Source organism: Protomyctophum parallelum, assembly GCF_964188405.1.
Source record: "Protomyctophum parallelum genome assembly, chromosome: 22".
Lineage (NCBI taxonomy): Eukaryota > Metazoa > Chordata > Actinopteri > Myctophiformes > Myctophidae > Protomyctophum > Protomyctophum parallelum.
The window spans coordinates 27,787,413-27,809,189 of NC_139714.1; the positions used below are offsets into that span (position 1 = coordinate 27,787,413).

The 21,777-nt window shown below is 45.3% G+C and overlaps 1 protein-coding gene across 3 annotated transcripts in view; it reads left to right on the top strand.

Moving 5' to 3' along the window:
* Positions 1 to 21,777, top strand: part of LOC310853279 (serine/threonine-protein phosphatase 6 regulatory subunit 2-like) — a 43,401-nt gene that overhangs the window by 12,269 nt on the left and 9,355 nt on the right. For 2 of the 3 annotated variants that reach the window (XM_083757549.1, XM_083757550.1), the window contains exons 2-15: positions 1,854 to 2,029; positions 3,467 to 3,739; positions 4,334 to 4,520; positions 6,704 to 6,841; positions 7,369 to 7,434; positions 9,021 to 9,133; positions 12,544 to 12,657; positions 13,634 to 13,760; positions 14,197 to 14,349; positions 16,874 to 17,266; positions 17,986 to 18,050; positions 19,219 to 19,334; positions 19,512 to 19,597; positions 21,530 to 21,708. In XM_083757549.1, the coding sequence (XP_083613675.1) occupies positions 3,513 to 3,739; positions 4,334 to 4,520; positions 6,704 to 6,841; positions 7,369 to 7,434; positions 9,021 to 9,133; positions 12,544 to 12,657; positions 13,634 to 13,760; positions 14,197 to 14,349; positions 16,874 to 17,266; positions 17,986 to 18,050; positions 19,219 to 19,334; positions 19,512 to 19,597; positions 21,530 to 21,708 (1,964 nt within the window). In that variant the 5' untranslated portion in view covers positions 1,854 to 2,029; positions 3,467 to 3,512. The other variant, XM_083757551.1, reaches the window with a different exon arrangement.

Below are 21,777 nucleotides of genomic sequence, written 5' to 3' on the forward strand. Positions count from 1 at the left end.
AAATGCTACGAGCGAAGACCATACACCATCGGGGCCACAGGCACAGCATTAAGCAGCAGCATTCAACTCATTTCTTCATCATGACTTGAATGAAATAAAATATAATAAACGTTATTTTACTGGTGTTTTTCAATAGAAACAAATTATTTTGAGGCATAAAGGTGACAGCATGCAGTGCAATAGGAATAATTAACCCAAATGTGACAAAGTCATGTCATGTCTTCTATGGTGCCAGCCTGAAGAAATGTAATACCACGACCCCCAAAGTGCGCATTCCGTATGTGACATCAGCTGACTGGTAAAGAGAATAGTACGGACATGTTGATTGGGTACGTCTCAAACACTCCTTAAACACACCCATGACTAATTCAAGGCCGTTTTGCGCAATCCACAGGGTGTCGAAAGCGCTTCTTAACATGCCCAAAATTGCAATATGACATACAACACGCCCCCAGCTCATAAAACTGTAATATTATATGTCATATTATATGAATTACTTAATGGAGCCCTATGACTTTAAAACTTAACTAAATGGAATTTTATTCAAAATACTATGACTTTAAAACTACTAAATGGAATTCTATTCAAAATACTATGATTTAAAATCTTGACAACGTGTGTGTGTGTGTGTGTGTGTGTGTGTGTGTTTCCCAGGTGATGGTGAGCGCCCCCTACTTTTGAAAATAGCAGATCTATACCAGCTCACAATGCATCACATTCATTCATTAAAACTATGATCTCTGACTGCAGGGGGATATATATAATGATCATTATAACAATGTGCAAGAACATATTTAAAAAGAAGGAAGAACTTTATATTTGTGGACAATCAAAATATGTTTTTTTATTTTAATGTGGTGTCATTAAAATTAATCTGGATATGGCAGACTCACTATCTAGAAAATAAAAACATGGCACTTCATTTAAAATAGGTTACAGACCCCTGTTATATGTGCTTATATTTATGGACCTATTTACTTGTTTCTATGAGACATGGCAACAGCCTCTTTTTGCGTCTTTTTTTTGTAAAATGTTGATTAGAAACGGCCATAATTCTTTCATTTCTCAACCTTAAACCTTAAACCTTAAATAAAAACATCTCCATAATCCTTGGGAAGTTTGCTTTCATATGCTGTATCACACCCGATTCAAGTCTTCTTCAATAAAATGCTACGAGCGAAGACCATACACCATCGGGGCCACAGGCACAGCATTAAGCAGCAGCATTCAACTCATTCCTTCATCATGACTTGAATGAAATAAAATATAATAAACGTTATTTTACTGGTGTTTTTCAATAGAAACAAATTATTTTGAGGCATAAAGGTGACAGCATGCAGTGCAATAGGAATAATTAACCCAAATGTGACAAAGTCATGTCATGTCTTCTATGGTGCCAGCCTGAAGAAATGTAATACCACGACCCCCAAAGTGCGCATTCCGTATGTGACATCAGCTGACTGGTAAAGGGAATAGTACGGACATGTTGATTGGGTACGTCTCAAACACTCCTTAAACACACCCATGACTAATTCAAGGCCGTTTTGCGCAATCCACAGGGTGTCGAAAGCGCTTCTTAACATGCCCAAAATTGCAATATGACATACAACACGCCCCCAGCTCATAAAACTGTAATATTATATGTCATATTATATGAATTACTTAATGGAGCCCTATGACTTTAAAACTTAACTAAATGGAATTTTATTCAAAATACTATGACTTTAAAACTACTAAATGGAATTCTATTCAAAATACTATGATTTAAAATCTTGACAACGTGTGTGTGTGTGTGTGTGTGTGTGTGTGTGTGTGTGTGTGTGTGTGTGTGTGTGTGTGTGTGTGTTTCCCAGGTGATGGTGAGCGCCCCCTAGTGGTCTCATCTCGTCTCGAACCCTGCGCCCTCGGAGGAGACCCATGCTGATAAATGCCAGGCTTCGCCACACCCTCTGCCGTCTGCACACACACCGATGCCTGCCTGCCCGCGGGCCGCCTCTGATCTCTGAACATACCCACATTTCACCCTCTGGTACGTAGGCTACCGTAGGACCAGCTCTGATCTCTGAACAACCACATTTCACCCACTGGTATGAACTGTAGGGTAGGAATACCAGTGCCCAAGTCCTGACGTCAACTCGCTCATCCTGTTCTGCCCGGTTCACAGAAGTAATGGAGAATAACATGGGGTGATCTTAAAATCGTTTCATATAAACGTTGTGGTCCGTTGTGTATCGTAATATTGTCAGGGAGGTGTCTCTGTATCGTTATATTGTCAGGGAGGTGTCTCTGTATCGTTATATTGTCAGGGAGGTGTCTCTGTATCGTTATATTGTCAGGGTAGGTGTCTCTGTATCGTTATATTGTCAGGGTAGGTGTCTCTGTATCGTTATATTGTCAGGGGAGGTGTCTCTGTATCGTTATATTGTCAGGGTAGGTGTCTCTGTATCGTTATATTGTCAGGGTAGGTGTCTCTGTATCGTTATATTGTCAGGGTAGGTGTCTCTGTATCGTTATATTGTCAGGGAGGTGTCTCTGTATCGTTATATTGTCAGGGTAGGTGTCTCTGTATCGTTATATTGTCAGGGTAGGTGTCTCTGTATCGTTATATTGTCAGGGTAGGTGTCTCTGTATCGTTATATTGTCAGGGAGGTGTCTCTGTATCGTTATATTGTCAGACTTTGGTGCTCTATAGCAAGGGGCCGGTTGTTAATGCAACATTGATACTTAACTTTATTCATGTGTAAAGACTTAATGCAATGTGCATTCTGGCTTGGCCTTCCATTTCTGTTCTGTGTCAATGACACCATTTGTAATCAAAGTAGCCTAATTTGCTACATTTACTCTTTTGAATAATTCTGGTAAAGTTTAATAGGCTGTCTGTCTGTAAGGAAACAAAAATAAAATTGGCTTTTCTACTGCGTAAAAGGCGTTCCCCGCTATTTGTTTGATGTGTTTAATTCACAGTTTTTTAATAATGATAAAGAAAGAGTGGATTTGTCCTGGTGACGAGGCCGTCACGTTAAACCCGAAATCTAGCCATGCTCTGGGCTGCTAGGGCTTCTGGGAAAATGAGTTCAATGCAAGTGAACGGGGCGGTTTGTTTGGACTACAACATGCTGTGGAGGCTGTGTTCAGGTGTCTCTTCAACAACAAACCATGGGACTTTTTTCTGCCAGAGTTTTGTGAATCAAAGCTGTAAATATTCAGTTTTTTACCTTGCACTATTATGGTACTTACGGTTCTGTCACTCTATTGGTGTTTTCTATGGTACTTCCCACTACCCAGTGGGCTTTGCACTATATGCGTGGGCTTTGGCAGACAGTCTATTATGTGAATCAATGGCCAGGTTGTTATTTTGTGCTTCGTTCAACTGATATAAAGTTTCATATTACAAAGAAGAAGGTTGTCGTTTTTGACTTATCAAAAGCTGCAAATAATTCCCCCCCCCCCCCCCCCCCCCCCCCAGGGCTGAGCCCCGCGTCCCGGCGGCCCCCCCCACCGTCACCGCCACCATGTTCTGGAAGTTCGACCTCCACACCACGTCCCACATCGACCAGCTGCTGGACCGCGAGGACGTGACGCTGCGGGAGCTGATGGAGGAGGACGACGTGCTGCAGGAGTGCAAGGCCCAGAACCGCCGCCTGCTGCTGTTCCTGTCCCAGGAGCAGTGCATGGCGGAGCTGGTGGCGCTGATCACCACGGAGCCTGACCCGGGCCTGGAGGAGAGGAGCCGCTTCAGGTGAGTCACCACGGAGCCTGACCCGGGCCTGGAGGAGAGGAGCCGCTTCAGGTGAGTCACCACGGAGCCTGATCCGGGCCTGGAGGAGAGGAGCCTCTTCAGGTGAGTCACTGTGAGGAGGAGAGGAGGCTTCAGGTGAGTCACTGTGAGGAGGAGAGGAGGCTTCAGGTGAGTCACTGTGAGGAGGAGAGGAGGCTTCAGGTGAGTCACTGTGAGGAGGAGCCTCTTCAGGTGAGTCACTGTGAGGAGGAGTCTGACCCGGGCCTGGAGGAGAGGAGCCTCTTCAGGTGAGTCACTGTGAGGAGGAGTCTGACCCGGGCCTGGAGGAGATGAGCCTCTTCAGGTGAGTCACTGTGAGGAGGAGTCTGACCCGGGCCTGGAGGAGAGGAGTCTGACCCGCTTTTGTTTTTTTTTACGCTTGCGTTGTCGCACCCCTCTAGAGCAGACCTGGAGCAGACTTGTCGTTGATCCAGGCGACAACGCCTGCGTTCCTCGCTTCCCGTTTGAAAGGCCCTTAATGTGTAAACATCCTCAGGTTCCCCAACATGGCCTGTAATTAGATTAGATGTATAATAATGTGTAAAACATCCTCAGGTTCCCCAACATCGCCTGTGAGCTCCTGACGTCGGACGTGAGCATCATCAACGACAAGCTGGTGGGCGACGAATCCCTGCTGGAGATGCTCTATCACTTCCTGGAACAGGAGCCGCCCCTCAACCCCCTATTGGCCAGCTTCTTCAGCAAGACCATTGGCAACCTCATCGCCAGGAAGACAGAACAGGTAAAGGAACTCGCTCTGACAGAGTGGTTTTTGAGTGGTGCAACCACTCCCTTACGGAGCTATGTGTGTGGCTGGGGTAGCTGGCTGGGTGGGTTGGTATGAGCACGAAAACAGCATGGTTGTTTTTCACCACCTGTGCGCAACCTAACGCACACACAAACACACACGCACGTATTAACGGTATATATGATGCTTTCGGGTGTGACAGTACAGTACAGTACAGTAGAGGGTAGAGTAGAGGGACCGCCACGCGGTAACTCTGTCATCTATCAACCGTTTCGGACGCGGGGCGGCTCACCGGAACCGGGCCGGCACCCTTGGTGCGTTCCTGTGGGTCTGGAAGCCCCCCCCCCCGGGAACCCCCACACTTAGTTGCACCACTCACTTCACACGGTTGTGATGATCTTTTCTGGACGGAGCTCTCAAGCCGCTAAAATAAACTTTGCGATACATTTTAAATTAGACATCTTGGCTTTCACCCTCCTGTTGTCTACTAGAGGTGTGCATTGTGCCAACGTACACCTCTATTAGATAACAGAGGTGAACTCGGGGGTTTTACCGTCTAATTTATTTTAATGTGACCGTGCGGCCGCATTTTTGGCCGCGATGACGGCTGTTTTTTTTAATCCATTTAGACCTGACGACGATTCTACAAAATGTCTTCTAAATCATGACAGTTTTCTGAAAAACCCTATGAAAAAATAGCAGACCTACAAGCTCGTAGAGTGCCGCGCTATGAGCTTGTAGATCTGCTATTTTTCAATAGCTAAAGTATTACATATAATGCTTAAAACAACAAAAGGGGTTCCCGTCCATGTAAGTTGCGTGAAGTCCACAAGATCACATATTTTGGCAATTCACCAATTCCATCATTTGCCATGCTCTGGAGTGAACGAGTGGCCCAGGTTTTGGGTATTGGAAATTGTCTTACTAGTCCTTACCCGTTCTGAATATATGAACAGCAAATGATGTTCAGTGTGGGTAATAGATCACATTACTGATAGGGGGGGGGGGGGGGGATTGTTTACAGATGGTCTTGGGAAGTTGGGGTTGGGCACAAAAGTAGGATAATTAGTAGGCTAGTTTCTTTTGCAAGAAAATGCTGCAGTACAATCATAAGTACACCATTGATGTGTGATGTAAATTTGGTGGTGATATTCTGCCCGGAATGTGGCGTTGGTGAGCTAATGAGCCAGCGTTGGTCATTGCATCCGTCTATGTATTTTTGTCATTGTGTTGTTCCGACGGCACGGGATCTGTCTTCCCCGGATCATAGTATTCATATGTTATGATCCAACAGATATAAAAGTGCACAGTATTGTAACTGTTGCCAAGGCAATGCCCCGTCAGGGTGGAGTTAAACCCTGTTGTTGTTGCGTGCTAACGGTAGGCGGTTAAGAAAACGTCTCCGTTTGGCCACTGACCGAGTCCCAGACAGATAAGCATTCCGTTATGATGGAGCTGTTCAGTGTGTGACGCAGCCACGCTGTGTGCGCGCAGGGCTGTAACCTGTCGTTGTCAGTGTCCAGGCTTTCACAGGGCTGTAACCTGTCGTTGTCAGTGTCCAGGCTTTCACAGGGCTGTAACCTGTCGTTGTCAGTGTCCAGGCTTTCACAGGGCTGTAACCTGTCGTTGTCAGTGTCCAGGCTTTCACAGGGCTGTAACCTGTCGTTGTCAGTGTCCAGGCTTTCACAGGGCTGTAACCTGTCGTCGTCAGTGTCCAGGCTTTCACAGGGCTGTAACCTGTCGTCAGTGTCCAGGCTTTCACAGGGCTGTAACCTGTCGTTGACACGTTGTCAGTGGCCAGGCTTTCACAGGGCTGTAATCTGTCGTCGTCAGTGTCCAGGCTTTCACAGGGCTTTAACCTGTCACTGTCAGTGTCCAGGCTTTCAGCACAGGGCTGTAACCTGTCGTTGTCAGTGTCCAGGCTTTCAGCACAGGGCTGTAACCTGTCGCTATCAGTGTCCAGGCTTTCGGCGTGCATGTAGCTCATGTGTATAGTGCACGGCGAAGGAGGTGGTAGAGGAGGGAGTGGACAGTGTGGTGTCGAAACAGGCTTTACTCTATGCGGAAGTGGACACACACACACACACACACACACACACACAGCGGTTCTTGAATTTAATAATCATGATATATATATATATATATACACGTATTGAATGATGACTTCCTGTGATCAGGTGATCTCGTTCCTGAGGAGGAAGGAAGGCTTCATCGGTCTGGTGCTGAAACACATCGACGCCTCGGCCATGATGGACCTGCTTCTTCGACTCATCAGCTGCGTGGAGCCTGCCCCCTTGAGGCAGGAGGTCCTCAACGTAAGCCAGCCGCGTTCACGTCCATGTTTAGTCGCCCCCCCCCTCAAGCTCTTAGCGCGCCACTCGGTGGCGCGCTATGAGCTTGTAGATCTGCTATTTTTCAATAGCTAAAGCATAACACCAAAAGGGGTTCCCACCTAGAATGCCCATTTAGACCTGAGGACGATTCAGAAAAAAAAGGCTTCAAAGTCCTGACAGTTTTCTGAAAAACCCATGTTTCTATGTCAGTCGTTCTCAAACATTTTCATGTCAAGGACCCGAAAGATTATATGTAATTGGCCGCCGACCCCCATCCGAAAATATGTTGTTCCTGGGACCACCACCCCAGAGTCAAAAACGTTCGCTCTGAAAGAATATATATTCAAGGATTTGCACCACATTTTCAAGATCTTTCAAAAATAGCAGACCTATACGAGCTTGTAGATCTGCTATTTTTAGTAGCTAAAGTATATGACATAATGCTTAAAACACCAAAAGGGGTTCCTCCCGTCCAGAATGGGTTAATGACCTTGTGTTGTTCTCCTCAGTGGTTGAACGAGGAGAAGTTGATCCAGAGACTCAAAGAGCTCATCCACACAGGCAGAGATGAAGAGGTGAGTCAATGATTCACTATTCAATGCAGAGCCATCTAATAGAGATGAAGAGGTGAGTCAATGTTTCATGATTCAATGCAGAGCCATCGAATAGAGGTGAAGAGGCGAGTCAATGATTCATGATTCAATGCAGAGCCATCTAATAGAGGTGATTCATGATTCAATGCAGAGCCATCTAATAGAGGTGATTCATGATTCAATGCAGAGCCATCTAATTAAGGTGATTCATGATTCAATGCAGAGCCATCTAATAGAGGTGCTTCATGATTCAATGCAGAGCCATCTAATAGATGTGATTCATGATTCAATGCAGAGCCATCTAATAGATGTGATTCATGATTCAATGCAGAGCCATCTAATAGATGATTCATGATTCAATGCAGAGCCATCTAATAGAGATGATTCAATGCAGAGCCATCTAATAGAGATGAAGAGGTGAGTCAATGATTCATGATTCAATGTAGAGCCATCTAATAGAGATGAAGAGGTGAGTCAATGATTCATGATTCAATGCAGAGCCATCTAATAGAGATGAAGAGGTGAGTCAATGATTCATGATTCAATGTAGAGCCATCTAATAGAGGTGATTCATGATTCAATGCAGAGCCATCTAATAGAGTTGATTCATGATTCAATGTAGAGCCATCTAATAGAGTTGATTCATGATTCAATGTAGAGCCATCTAATAGAGGTGATTCATGATTCAATGCAGAGCCATCTAATAGAATTGATTCATGATTCAATGTAGAGCCATCTAATAGAGTTGATTCATGATTCAATGCAGAGCCATCTAATAGTTGATTCATGATTCAATGTAGAGCCATCTAATAGTTGATTCATGATTCAATGCAGAGCCATCTAATAGAGATGAAGAGGTGAGTCAATGATTCATGATTCAATGCAGAGCCATCTAATAGAGTTGCGACATTGAGGGGGCAGAAACCGAGCGCTCGAACGCACGTTCATGCAGCCTGGACTGAGACAAGCTGGAGTTGGAAATACATTGTTTTCAACGAGGGCGGCGCAAATAAGAGATATTTTAGGCATGTGTGTCAACCGTTATATAAGTATTGTACAGTAACAACAAAAGTCTCTTTAAAGGTATATTCAGTGATTTCACTTAATTCAAATATCACTTATTTTTTTGTTTTGTTGTGATAATCCTCCCTACTATAGAGTGTGCTGGCCATATAAGGAGTTCCTCCCTGTCCCCAGTTAACCCCTGGGGGTCAAAAAACCTTAGGTTTCGTTTTTGACTCTCTATCCTGATTGGACGAAAGGCTGGGTCCCACAGCCAAAAACGAAACCTACGTTTTTTTGAGTGAAATCACTGAATATACCTTTAATGTTTATGTACTATTACTACAAATCAATCGAAAATAAAGGGATTTAAGATCATTAAAGGGTAAGACCACTTTGATTCAGACAATAAAGAGCATCACCAAAACTCATGTGGTTTTATTTTTTCATAAAAATGATAACTTCCTGTTGATTTGTCCATTTTATGTACATTTTATGTTTTATCGCTATGTTGGGGGTGATTTTGTACTATAAATAAAATAAACTGAACTGATTGTTGCTTTCAGAGACAATCAAACGCCTCCCAGACGCTTTGTGACATCATCCGCCTTAGTCGAGACCAGGCCAATCAGATGCAGGAGAACATGGAGGCGGACCCACTATTGACCGTGTTAGAATCGTAAGTGGAGAGTTGCCGTGTGTGTGTGTGTGTGTGTAAAGCGCCTTGGATAAACCATTTGCCAAACCTTTACCATTTACATGTCAATGGGTCTGCTGAGCGCTTGCTTTGCTCCTGACTGTATGACGGAAGCATTTATATTTTGCTCGTGATCAGAGCTTCCGTTGCTCCTGACTGTATGACGGAAGCATTTATATTTTACTCATGATCAGAGCTTCCGTTGCTCCAGACTGTATGACGGAAGCATTTATATTTTGCTCGTGATCAGAGCTTCCGTTGCTCCTGACTGTATGACGGAAGCATTTATATTTTACTCATGATCAGAGCTTCCGTTGCTCCAGACTGTATGACGGAAGCATTTATATTTTACTCATGATCAGAGCTTCCGTTGCTCCAGACTGTATGACGGAAGCATCTGTATTTTACTCGTGATCAGAGCTTCCGTCTAATATTTGCGTCAGTCACACTCCCTTCCAGGCAGGACAGTGTGGCTGATGGTCAGGGTCAGAGTTAGGGTTTTATTAATGTCTGCCTCCCTCTCACTGGAAACCAGTGTTAAACTGACATCCAATTTGAGGACATTTAAACAGAAGACTAAACAATGGCTACTGGAAAAGGTTCCCCTATAAATGGTCATCTTAGGGCGCTTTCACACCCAAAGTTCACTTCGACGGTCCGGACCAAGGACCAAATATTTGCATTTAGATTTTGGTCCGTTTGGTGTTCACACAGGACTTTGTAAAGCGTACCAAATATGTAAACAAATGACATTTTAAGCGAACCAAATAGTGAAAAAAAAAGAAAAGGTCATTTTACGATGGAGGGGAAAAGAACATGAGGGGAAATCACTGTCTACAATTTTTGGGCGCAACCTTCAGTCACACAGAGAGAAGAGAACACAGCAACATGACAGCAACAACTTGCTATTGCATTCATTCTTATTAATTATTTTATTAAAGAGCAACAGATGAACAGGAGCAGGTGTTTGAACAATAATGTGCTTGCTGCCGCATACAATTCACGGAGCCTACAACAAGGTATCCCCGATAAAAAAATGACTTTTCTTCCATGTGTGCACCTTGACCTGATTTAGATATGTTATTTCTGCAGATCAAATCGGCGGGCATTTCCATGTCATCTTATGGTTTAAACTTGAAGGTGGTCAGTTAGTTATTTAACATTTGCTCCATTGGCTATATGTGCGGCCGTGCGCTAGAGCGTGACAGGGTGATTTTAAATATTTCTGTCTCTGCGTCTCTCCCATATAAATATATCGGGTCTCTCCCCCCATGTGCGCGCGCGCGCGCCCACACACACAAACACACACACACACACACACACACACAGACACACACAATATTTAATGAAAAATTCCGACAGTAAAAAGGAGGGGAAAGAAACTCTCACATGAAGTCTCATGCATTGCATGCTTCGTCATAACGTTGCGTGGTGGCAGCGGCACATGCTTAAAATAAACAGATCGTACATCGTGTACCATACCATACATACCATTCCGTGTCGATAACTTGTACATCTGTTATTTTTTGCGCATGTGAACCGCGTACGCTGCCATTAAATTTGCACTGCGCCTCGACAGACATATATGCATCTACTATTAAAATCAGACAGCTAGCTGTCATATCAATAGTGATCCCCGTAAAAAAAGACATGCTTTTAGAACTAATTATTAATGCAGCCTCACAACTGCCGATGGCTATTTTGGCTATCGTCCTGTATTTGGTCCTCTATAAAGTCCGAATGCGTTCACACCAGTAACGAACCGCACCGTGGTTCTGCCTTTTTTTAGCGGACCCTGGTTAGGTTCTTTGATCCGCACCAGAGTTCGGATGCACGTTCACACCAACCGAACCAAAGGGGTAAGCGGACCATGGTTCGTTTTAAACGAACCAAACATGTCCGGTGTGAAAGTTCCCTTAGAGGGATGGATAGGTACGTACTTGTAATGTAATGTATATGTACCGTTATGTATTTGTGATGTATTCTAAAGTATTGTTCAGTGTGAGAGGGCCTCAGTGGAAATAAGTCTCTGGACTTTACTGTGAAATCCTTGAATCACTGATTATAAAAATGTTGTATTATGATTGCTTTTCTAATTAAATCAAATCAAATCAAAACTCCCAGGCAGGACAGTGTGAGGGTCAGAGTCAGGGTTTCACTAATGTCTCTCTCTCTCCCAGACAGGACAGGGTTTTACTAATGTCTCTCTCTCTCCCAGACAGGACAGGGTTTTACTAATGTCTCTCTCTCTCCAAGACAGGACAGGGTTTCACTAATGTCTCTCTCTCTCCCAGACAGGACAGGGTTTTACTAATGTCTCTCTCTCTCCCAGACAGGACAGGGTTTTACTAATGTCTCTCTCTCTCCCAGACAGGACAGGGTTTTACTAATGTCTCTCTCTCTCCCAGACAGGACAGGGTTTCACTAATGTCTCTCTCTCTCCCAGACAGGACAGGGTTTTACTAATGTCTCTCTCTCTCCCAGACAGGACAGGGTTTTACTAATGTCTCTCTCTCTCCCAGACAGGACAGGGTTTCACTAATGTCTCTCTCTCTCCAAGACAGGACAGGGTTTCACTAATGTCTCTCTCTCTCCCAGACAGGACAGGGTTTTACTAATGTCTCTCTCTCTCCAAGACAGGACAGGGTTTCACTAATGTCTCTCTCTCTCCAAGACAGGACAGGGTTTCACTAATGTCTCTCTCTCTCCAAGACAGGACAGGGTTTTACTAATGTCTCTCTCTCTCCAAGACAGGACAGGGTTTTACTAATGTCTTTCTCTCTCCAAGACAGGACAGAGTTTTACTAATGTCTCTCTCTCTCCCAGACAGGACAGGGTTTTAGTAATGTCTCTCTCTCTCCAAGACAGGACAGGGTTTTACTAATGTCTCTCTCTCTCCAAGACAGGACAGGGTTTTACTAATGTCTCTCTCTCTCCAAGACAGGACAGGGTTTTACTAATGTCTCTCTCTCTCCCAGACAGGACAGGGTTTTACTAATGTCTCTCTCTCTCCCAGACAGGACAGGGTTTTAGTAATGTCTCTCTCTCTCCAAGACAGGACAGGGTTTTACTAATGTCTCTCTCTCTCCCAGACAGGACAGGGTTTTACTAATGTCTCTCTCTCTCCCAGACAGGACAGGGTTTTACTAATGTCTCTCTCTCTCCCAGACAGGACAGGGTTTTACTAATGTCTCTCTCTCTCCCAGACAGGACAGGGTTTTACTAATGTCTCTCTCTCTCCCAGACAGGACAGGGTTTTACTAATGTCTCTCTCTCTCCAAGACAGGACAGGGTTTTACTAATGTCTCCTCTCCTCTCCTCTCCTCTCCTCTCCTCTCCTCTCCTCTCCTCTCCTCTCCTCTCCTCTCCTCTCCTCTCCTCTCCTCTCCCAGACAGGACAGCGTGGCCGGGCTGCTCAAGTCCATGTTCGAGGGGGAGAGGAGCGAGGCCTCTGTCGTTAACGGAACTCAAGTGCTACTTACCCTACTGGAGACCAGGAGGTCTGGGTGAGTCCAGTCTAGTCCTAGTTTAAACCCTACTGGAGACCAGGAGGTCTGGGTGAGTCCAGTCTAGTCCTAGTTTAAACCCTACTGGAGACCAGGAGGTCTGGGTGAGTCCAGTCTAGTCCTAGTTTAAACCCTACTGGAGACCAGGAGGTCTGGGTGAGTCTAGTCTAGTCCTAGTTTAAACCCTACTGGAGACCAGGAGGTCTGGGTGAGTCTAGTCTAGTCCTAGTTTAAACCCTACTGGAGACCAGGAGGTCTGGGTGAGTCTAGTCTAGTCCTAGTTTAAACCCTACTGGATACCAGGAGGTCTGGGTGAGTCTAGTCTAGTCCTAGTTTAAACCCTACTGGAGACCAGGAGGTCTGGGTGAGTCCAGTCTAGTCCTAGTTTAAACCCTACTGGAGACCAGGAGGTCTGGGTGAGTCTAGTCTAGTCCTAGTTTAAACCCTACTGGAGACCAGGAGGTCTGGGTTAGTCCAGTCTAGTCCTAGTTTAAACCCTACTGGAGACCAGGAGGTCTGGGTGAGTGTAGTCTAGTCCTAGTTTAAACCCTACTGGAGACCAGGAGGTCTGACGCTAAATGAATCCATTTAGGCCAGACGTTGAAATTTTTAAAAAATGACAGTTTTCTGAAATACCTCATGTTTCTGTATCAGTGGTGCTCAATATTTCATGTCAAGGACCCCAAAATATGATATGTAATTGGCCGCCGACCCCCATCTGAAAATATGTAGTTCCAGGGACTCCCCTCCCCCATAAGCAAAGATTAAAGTTAAAAACGTTCGCTCTGAAAGAATATATTCAAAGATTTCCGACACATTTTCACGATTTTTCAAAAATAGCAGACCTACAAGCTTGTACAAGCTTGTAGATCTGCTATTTTTCAACAGCTAAAACATTCGTTTTAGTCGACGAAAACAACACTGCGTCTGATGAATGCCTAAATTGTGTCTCTCTCTCTCTCTGTCTCCCTCTCAGGTTGGAAGGGCTGATGGATCTGTATTCTCAGGGTTATGAAAGGTCTTACACTGTCAACAGCAGTATTTTAAATGCCATTGAGCCCCATCTACAAGACTTCCAACAGCTTCTAATGAACCCCCCCAAGGTACTGAACACCAGAACATTAACCCATTCTGACCTCATCAGATTCATACGAGGTTTCTACTGGACACACACTGGTCTGATTAACCCATTCTGACCTGAGATCAGATTCTAAAAATGTCAGTCGTTGTTTGATTTTTCAAAAATAGCAGACCTACAAGCTCGTAGCGCGCCACCCGGTGGCGCGCTATGAGCTTGTAGATCTGCTATTTTTCAATAGCTAAAGCATAACATGACGCTAACACCAAAATGTGTTCCCGTTCAGAATGGGTTAACACACAGCTTCTAATCATGACAGTTTTCTGATAAACCTATTCTTCTATATAAAAAATTATATGTAATTGGCCACCGACCCCCATCTGATAAGTTGTTTCAACCAATCAGATTGCTTCCTGGAAAAGACCCGTTGTATAATTTGACGTATTGTTTTTTTTCTTCAGAAAAGTGCAATACTCACGACGGTGGGCGTTCTGGAGGAGCCTCTGGGGAACGCCCGCCTTCACGTGGCCCGTCTGGTGGCCTCCCTGCTGCAGACCAGCGCCCCCGGCGTCTGCCAGGAGCTCTGCAGGCTCACCACCATGGACCTACTACTGGTAACCAACGCTCCGGTGTCCATGTCGTCCAACTATGGCAGAACTATGTCCCTTCGACTTGGCTGGTTAGCTTAGCTGGTTAGCTTAGGTGGTTCGGGGCCATCTGGTTAGGATGCCTCTCGGGAGTCTCCCTAGGGAGGTCCTCGAGGCACGTCCCACTGGGAGCAGACCCCGGGGGGCAGTCAGACAGATATTTAGTGAAGCCACTAAGGGAATCGGGACTTCCTGAAAGTTCATATAATGGCCTGTTGTGGCGCTGTCATGGCCCAAAAAAACCAATAGCTCCATAGAGGCCCATGTATTTGGGCCCAACTTCACCTAGACTGTATTACCTTAATAAACATGGTCATGAATACTTTCTGCTTCCAGTCACTAGTTTAAAGTCTCATGTCTCATGTCATAATATTATTTTTGGAAAATAATGGTCCCATTTATTTAAAAAATGGGACCCGTATGTTCTGAGGGGCGTGGCTACCGTTAAAGTCTATGATCGGGAGCCACCCCCCGTTCGAGTCAAAATAAAAACCAACGAAGAAGAATGGGGGAAGTCCCGCCTCGTTGTCTGGGCCAGCCAATGGCCAGCTGGTCCCAAACGGATCTACAAAGATGGCGACTTACAGTTCAAGGACTGACAGGCTTCATTTTACGTCCATACCCAGAGAACGCTTTGTCCATATTTTTTACAGTCTATGGAGGAGACCCCGGGGCATCTGGTTAGGATGCCTCTCGGGCGTCTCCCTAGGGAGGTCCCCGGGGCAGACCAAGGCGCAGTTGGAGGAAATACATCGACTCACTGGCCTTGGAACACCTCGAAATCCCCCAGGAGGAAGTCACTAATGTTGCTCTGGAGGAGAGGGAAGTCTGGAGCTCTCTGGTGTCAAAACAGTCATTACGATGGCCTCAAGGCCCACCAAAATACATTTTAGTCAACTAAATCACCTGTAGATTTAGTCGACTAAAACTAGACTAACACTAAAACATTCCAGGTGACAAAAATGTGACTGAAACTTAATGAAAACTATTGGAAGAGACTAAATGATTAAATGGCTAAAACTAAAATCAAATGTTGCTGCCAAAAACAACAGTGGCTGCATGTCTCCTCTGTTCCCACCGGCTCAGCGTTCTCACACCTCTCCTCCAGACACTTTGTTTTTGTTCCACAGTATGTCGGCCACTCTCACGCTTCTCACTCACGTTCCCATAGAACATTATATCACTCCAGTTGTCCTCTTCACATTGGCTCCCCGTAGTTTTTAGGTTTGTTTTCTTTACTTTATTTTACTTGTTTATAAAGCTCTCAATGGTCTCGCACCTTCCTACCTCTGTGACTGTCTAGATTATGTCCCAAACCTTCTAGACTGTCTAGATATGTCCCAAACCTTCCTACCTCTGTGACTGCCTAGATATGTCCCAAACCTTCCTACCTCTGTGACTGTCTAGATTATGTCCCAAACCTTCTAGACTGTCTAGATATGTCCCAAACCTTCCTACCTCTATGACTGTCTAGATATGTCCCAAACCTTCCTACCTCTATGACTGTCTAGATATGTCCCAAACCTTCCTACCTCTATGACTGTCTAGATATGTCCCAAACCTTCTAGACTGTCTAGATATGTCCCAAACCTTCTAGACTGTCTAGATATGTCCCAAACCTTCCTACCTCTATGACTGTCTAGATATGTCCCAAACCTTCTAGACTGTCTAGATATGTCCCAAACCTTCCTACCTCTGACTGCCTGCCTAGATATGTCCCAAACCTCCCTACCTCTGACTGACTGCCTAGATATGTCCCAAACCTCCCTACCTCTGACTGCCTGTCTAGATATGTCCCAAACCTCCCTACCTCTGACTGCCTGTCTAGATATGTCCCAAACCTCCCTACCTCTGACTGCCTGTCTAGATATGTCCCAAACCTCCCTACCTCTGACTGCCTGTCTAGATATGTCCCAAACCTCCCTACCTCTGACTGCCTGTCTAGATATGTCCCAAACCTCCCTACCTCTGACTGCCTGCCTAGATATGTCCCAAACCTCCCTACCTCTACTGTCTAGATATGTCCCAAACCTCCCTACCTCTGACTGCCTGCCTAGATATGTCCCAAACCTTCCTACCTCTACTGTCTAGATATGTCCCAAACCTTCCTACCTCTGACTGCCTGCCTAGATATGTCCCAAACCGCCCTCTCAGGTTCTCCGCTGCTGGCCTGCTCGATATGCCTAAAAAACATGGCCACACGGTGAAGCAGCTTTCTGCTTCTGGGGGCCGACGGCGTGGAACTTACTCCCACTGTACCTTCGACAGGAAGCCTCTGTAGACATTTTTAAAGCACAGCTCAAGACCTACTTCTACACTCTTGCTTTTAGTTGAGCTTTTAAAATCCTTGTTGTTATTCATGTCCTCACTGCTATTATTTTAATGTGTTATGCCCTTGCTTTGTGTTCTCCATTGTAAAGCACTCTGAGCTGCATTTCATGTCATGAAAGGTGCAAATAAAGTTCGTTTTTGTGTTCGCCGTCCTCCACAGGATCTGTTCTTCAAGTACTCCTGGAACAACTTTTTGCACTTCCAAGTGGAGCTGTGTGTGGCGTCCATCCTGAACCACCCGTCCCAACAAGACGAGAGGCTCCCCGTCCTCCCTGACCTCCACAACCACCAGGAGAAGCCCCTCGCGGACCCCCAGAGCCACGAGAACCTCCCCGTGGACCCCCAGAGCCCGGAGAACCTCCCCGCGGACCCCCAGAGCCAGGAGAAAATCCCCGCGGACCCCCAGAGCCAGGAGAATCCCCCCGCGGGCCTCCAGAACCACCAGGAGAACCCCCCTGCGGACCCCCAGAGCGCAGAGAGCCAGCCGGAGGGAGGGGAGCCAGGCCGGACCGGTGACCCCGACGCCTCCATCCACAAGGCCCTCGTTGCACATGTAGGTGACCCCCCCGACAACCTGGAGTTCTCTGACAATTAAGGCCCGGCCCTAACTGGGCCCTACCTAGGCTGAAGTCTAAGTCCTGACGTCACTCCCCTGGTTCTGCCCGGTTCTCTATGGAGAACAACATGGGCTCATCTTAAAATCGTTTCATATAAGCGTTGTGGTCCGAAAATAAACAAGCTGTCTCTGCGTTATTGTCAGGGAGGTGTCTCTGTATCGTTATATTGTCATGGAGGTGTCTCTGTATCGTTATATTGTCAAGGAGGTGTCTCTGTATCGTTATATTGTCACGGAGGTGTCTCTGTATCGTTATATTGTCAGGGAGGTGTCTCTGTATCGTTATATTGTCAGGGAGGTGTCTGTGTATCGTTATATTGTCAGGGAGGTGTCTCTGTATCGTTTACGACAGTCAGTCACTCATATTTGATAGTCTGTTTCTAGCAATCTAAGATCCTCCCCTATGGGGATTACAATGCAAATAAAAAGTACATGAACCCGTGGATTTATAGCGCCCTCTACCGATATTGACATCGGAGAGGATGCAGTGGTCGAAGCAAACTGTGGACGCATTTGGTGATCATTTCATTTCTGTGTTTGTCTTTCTCTCCATGGGAATGAATGTAACCAAATGGACCCTCTCCTCCTGTAACCACATGGACCTCCCTCTCCTCCTGTAACCAAATGGACCCCCTCTCCTCCTGTGGACTCCGTAGCTCTTCCAGAAGTGTCGGCTGGTACAGAGAATCCTCGACGCCTGGGAAGAGAACGATAAGATACAGTAAGACGATAAATAAACCACGGCTCAGTGCACATTCATAATGGGAACCCCTTTTGGTGTTTGAAGCATTATGTTATACTTTAGCTATTGAAAAATAGCAGATCTACAGGCTCGTAGCGTGGCACTCGGTGCCACGCTATGAGCTTGTAGATCTGCTATAGAACAACTGACAGAAACATGGGGTTTTCCAGGATTTAGAAGACATTGGCCTCAGGTCTACATGGGTCAAGACCAATCCAGGCACAGGAACTAAGCGTCTCTGTGCCTGTGTGATCCATATCTCCCTCTGTACCTTCGTCAGGCAGCCTCTGTAGACATTTTTAAAGCTCAGCTCAAGACCCACTTCTACAACATTGCTTTTAATTGATCTTTTAGTTTTTATTTTAGTTTTTGTTATTCATGTCCTCACTGTATTGCATTACTGTCGTTGCCTTGCTTTTCTTTTATTCTCCATTGTTCTGTAAAGCACTTTGAGCTGCATTTCATGTCATGAAAGGTGCTATACAAATAAAGTTTTATTATTATTATTATTATTATATCTATGTACATTTTACCATGTTTTATTAGAGTTTTCATTACAGAGACCCCTCGGGGGTGATTTTGTACTATAAATAAAAATTAACTAGTGATGGGAGATTAATTGGAAAACACATCGGTGTCGGCCGATTAAGGCCTATCAGTGTTTTCTGGGGAATCTTTGAAAAGAGTCGACAAGTTGGAACATTTTGTGGGCCAACATTTCAATCACGGTCCAACCCTAGTTTTGAGAATGGCCAAAATTAAGATTTAAAAAGATAAATACAGAATGAGATATCGATATTGGTTATATCTGTTATCGGACAAAACAAAAATTAAGCCATTTTGGCCTGACGTCGAAATTTTAAAAATGTCTTCTAAATTCTTACAGTTTTCTGAAATACCTCAAGTTTCTGTATCAGTGGTCTGTACCCAAAAATGATATGTAATTGGCCACGGACCCCATCTGAAAATGTTGTTCCAGCCAGGGACCCCCCCCCCCCCCCCCCTATGAGCTTGTAGATCTGCTATGTTTCAATAGCTAATGTGTAAAATAATGCTTAAAACACCAAAAGGGGTTCCCGCCCAGAATGGGTTAATTATAATGATGAGATATGGATTTGGGCCAAAGTGTCTCATCTGTTCCTCTCAGGACGGAGGGCGGAGCCAGGAGAGGCAACATGGGTCACCTGACCAGGATCGCCAACATGGTGGTCCAGAACCTGGAGAAAGGCCCGGTCCAGGCGCACATCTCTGACCTCATCAGAGGTAAGAACTACAGAATGACCTCATCAGAGGTAGGAACTACAGGCGCACATCTCTGACACCATGCAAAAAAATGGTCATAATTGTGATCATCTCAAATAATCGCGAATAGGCGATGATGCAATAATTGTGACACTGATACTTGACAATAAAGCAAGAGATGAACCTCTCCTTCCGCAGAGCTGCCAGAGGACTGTAGGGGGCGCTGGGAGAGCTTTGTGGACGAGACCCTGCGAGAGACCAACAGGAGAAACACCGTAGAGCTGGTGAGAGACCCTCTGAAGCCCCGCCTACATGCTTCATCATACGGATAGCCAAGATGGCTCTAGATAGAACTTCTTTACACCCCAAGGTTCTGTATCTTTGTCCAGATGGCATGAGGTTAAAAGACGCCATACAGGGAATGACCAGCGTCATGTGATATTGAGAGTGATGGCCGTGTGATGATGGCCTTGTTGTTCATATCAGAGAGTGTGGTTGTCGGGAGTCCGATGATCTTGGAAGCAATACGGGTAATACTGAAAAGTTTGTTTCTGTTAGGCATGGACTGTATGGTGTAGAAACATGTTTCTGTTAGACATGGACTGTATGGTGTAGAAACATGTTTCTGTTAGACATGGACTGTATGGTGTAGAAACATGTTTCTGTTAGACATGGACAGTATGGTGTAGAAACATGTTTCTGTTAGACAAGGACTGTATGGTGTAGAAACATGTTTCTGTTAGACATGGACAGTATGGTGTAGAAACATGTTTCTGTTAGACATGGACAGTATGGTGTAGAAACATGTTTCTGTTAGACATGGACAGTATGGTGTAGAAACATGTTTCTGTTAGACATGGACAGTATGGTGTAGAAACATATTTCTGTTAGACATGGACAGTATGGTGTAGAAACACGTTTCTGTTAGGCATGGACAGTATGGTGTAGAAACACGTTTCTGTTAGACATGGACAGTAGAAACATGTTTCTGTTAGACATGGACAGTAGAAACATGTTTCTGTTAGACATGGACAGTATGGTGTAGAAACATGTTTCTGTTAGACATGGACAGTAGAAACATGTTCCTGTTAGGCATGGACAGTATGGTGTAGAAACATGTTTCTGTTAGACATGGACAGTAGAAACATGTTCCTGTTAGACATGGACAGTATGGTGTAGAAACATGTTTCTGTTAGACATGGACAGTAGAAACATGTTTCTGTAAGACATGGACAGTAGAAACATGTTTCTGTTAGACATGGACAGTATGGTGTAGAAACATGTTTCTGTTAGACATGGACAGTATGGTGTAGAAACAGAACAGTTTGGATAATGCTTTTGTACAGTAATAAGTTGAGCAATAGATGATGATCTTACATGGAGTCTTTGTTGAAATCGTGACTGTTATACGTTGATCAAACCGAAGTCTATTGTCCAAGATAATGTGCAACTGTCAACCTGTTGCAGTGTTCTGTGCTGCTGGTGATAACCCACAGTACACTGTGGTGGTACACTGTAGTGTTGTACTGTAGTGTTGTACTCTAGTGTGTTGTACTGTAGTGTACTGTAGTGTGGTACAGAGTCATCTAATAGAAGAGTTACGATATTGAGGGGGCGGAAACCGAGCGCTGTTCATGCAGCCTGAACTGAGACAAGCTGGAAATACATTGTTTTCAACGGGGGCGGCGCAAATAATAGCTATTTTAGGCATGTGTGCAACACGACAACAAGTATTGTACAGTAACAGCTAAAGTCTCTGTAATGTTTATGTTGTACGATTACTACTAAACAATCTAAAATAAAGGGATTTAAGATCATTAAAGCTGGGCTGTTGCCTAGTGGGTACAATGCATTTCTGCCTACTTCCGGTCCAGGACTTGTCCCAGTTGGTTGTCCCCCATTCTCAATAGAAGTCTATGTAGGAGAGCCTTCATTGGACTGAAGCCCCATGAAGTGAACACAGTTTGCGTTCACAAGGGTGTGTGTTCTGTGTTCAGGTGACACCCACAGGGTGGTCGTACTGAGGGTGTGTGTCACTGTTCTGTGTTCAGGTCAGCACCCACAGGGTGGTCGTACTGAGGGTGTGTGTCACTGTTCTGTGTTCAGGTCAGCACCCACAGGGTGGTCGTACTGAGGGTGTGTGTCACTGTTCTGTGTTCAGGTCAGCACCCACAGGGTGGTCGTACTGAGGGTGTGTGTCACTGTTCTGTGTTCAGGTCAGCACCCACAACATGCACTCGTCCAGTGAGGACGACGACATGGAGAGCCCCTTCCCCAACGACCTGTCTCTGCAACAGGCCTTCTCAGACTATCAGATCCAACAGATGACCGCCAACTTTGTGGATCAGTTTGGCTTCAACGACGAGGAGTTCAGTGAGCACGACGAGAACATCAAGTGAGTGTCTCTCTCTCTCTCTCTCTCTCTCTCTCTCTCAGCAGCTCTCCTGATGCTGGCCAACGACTT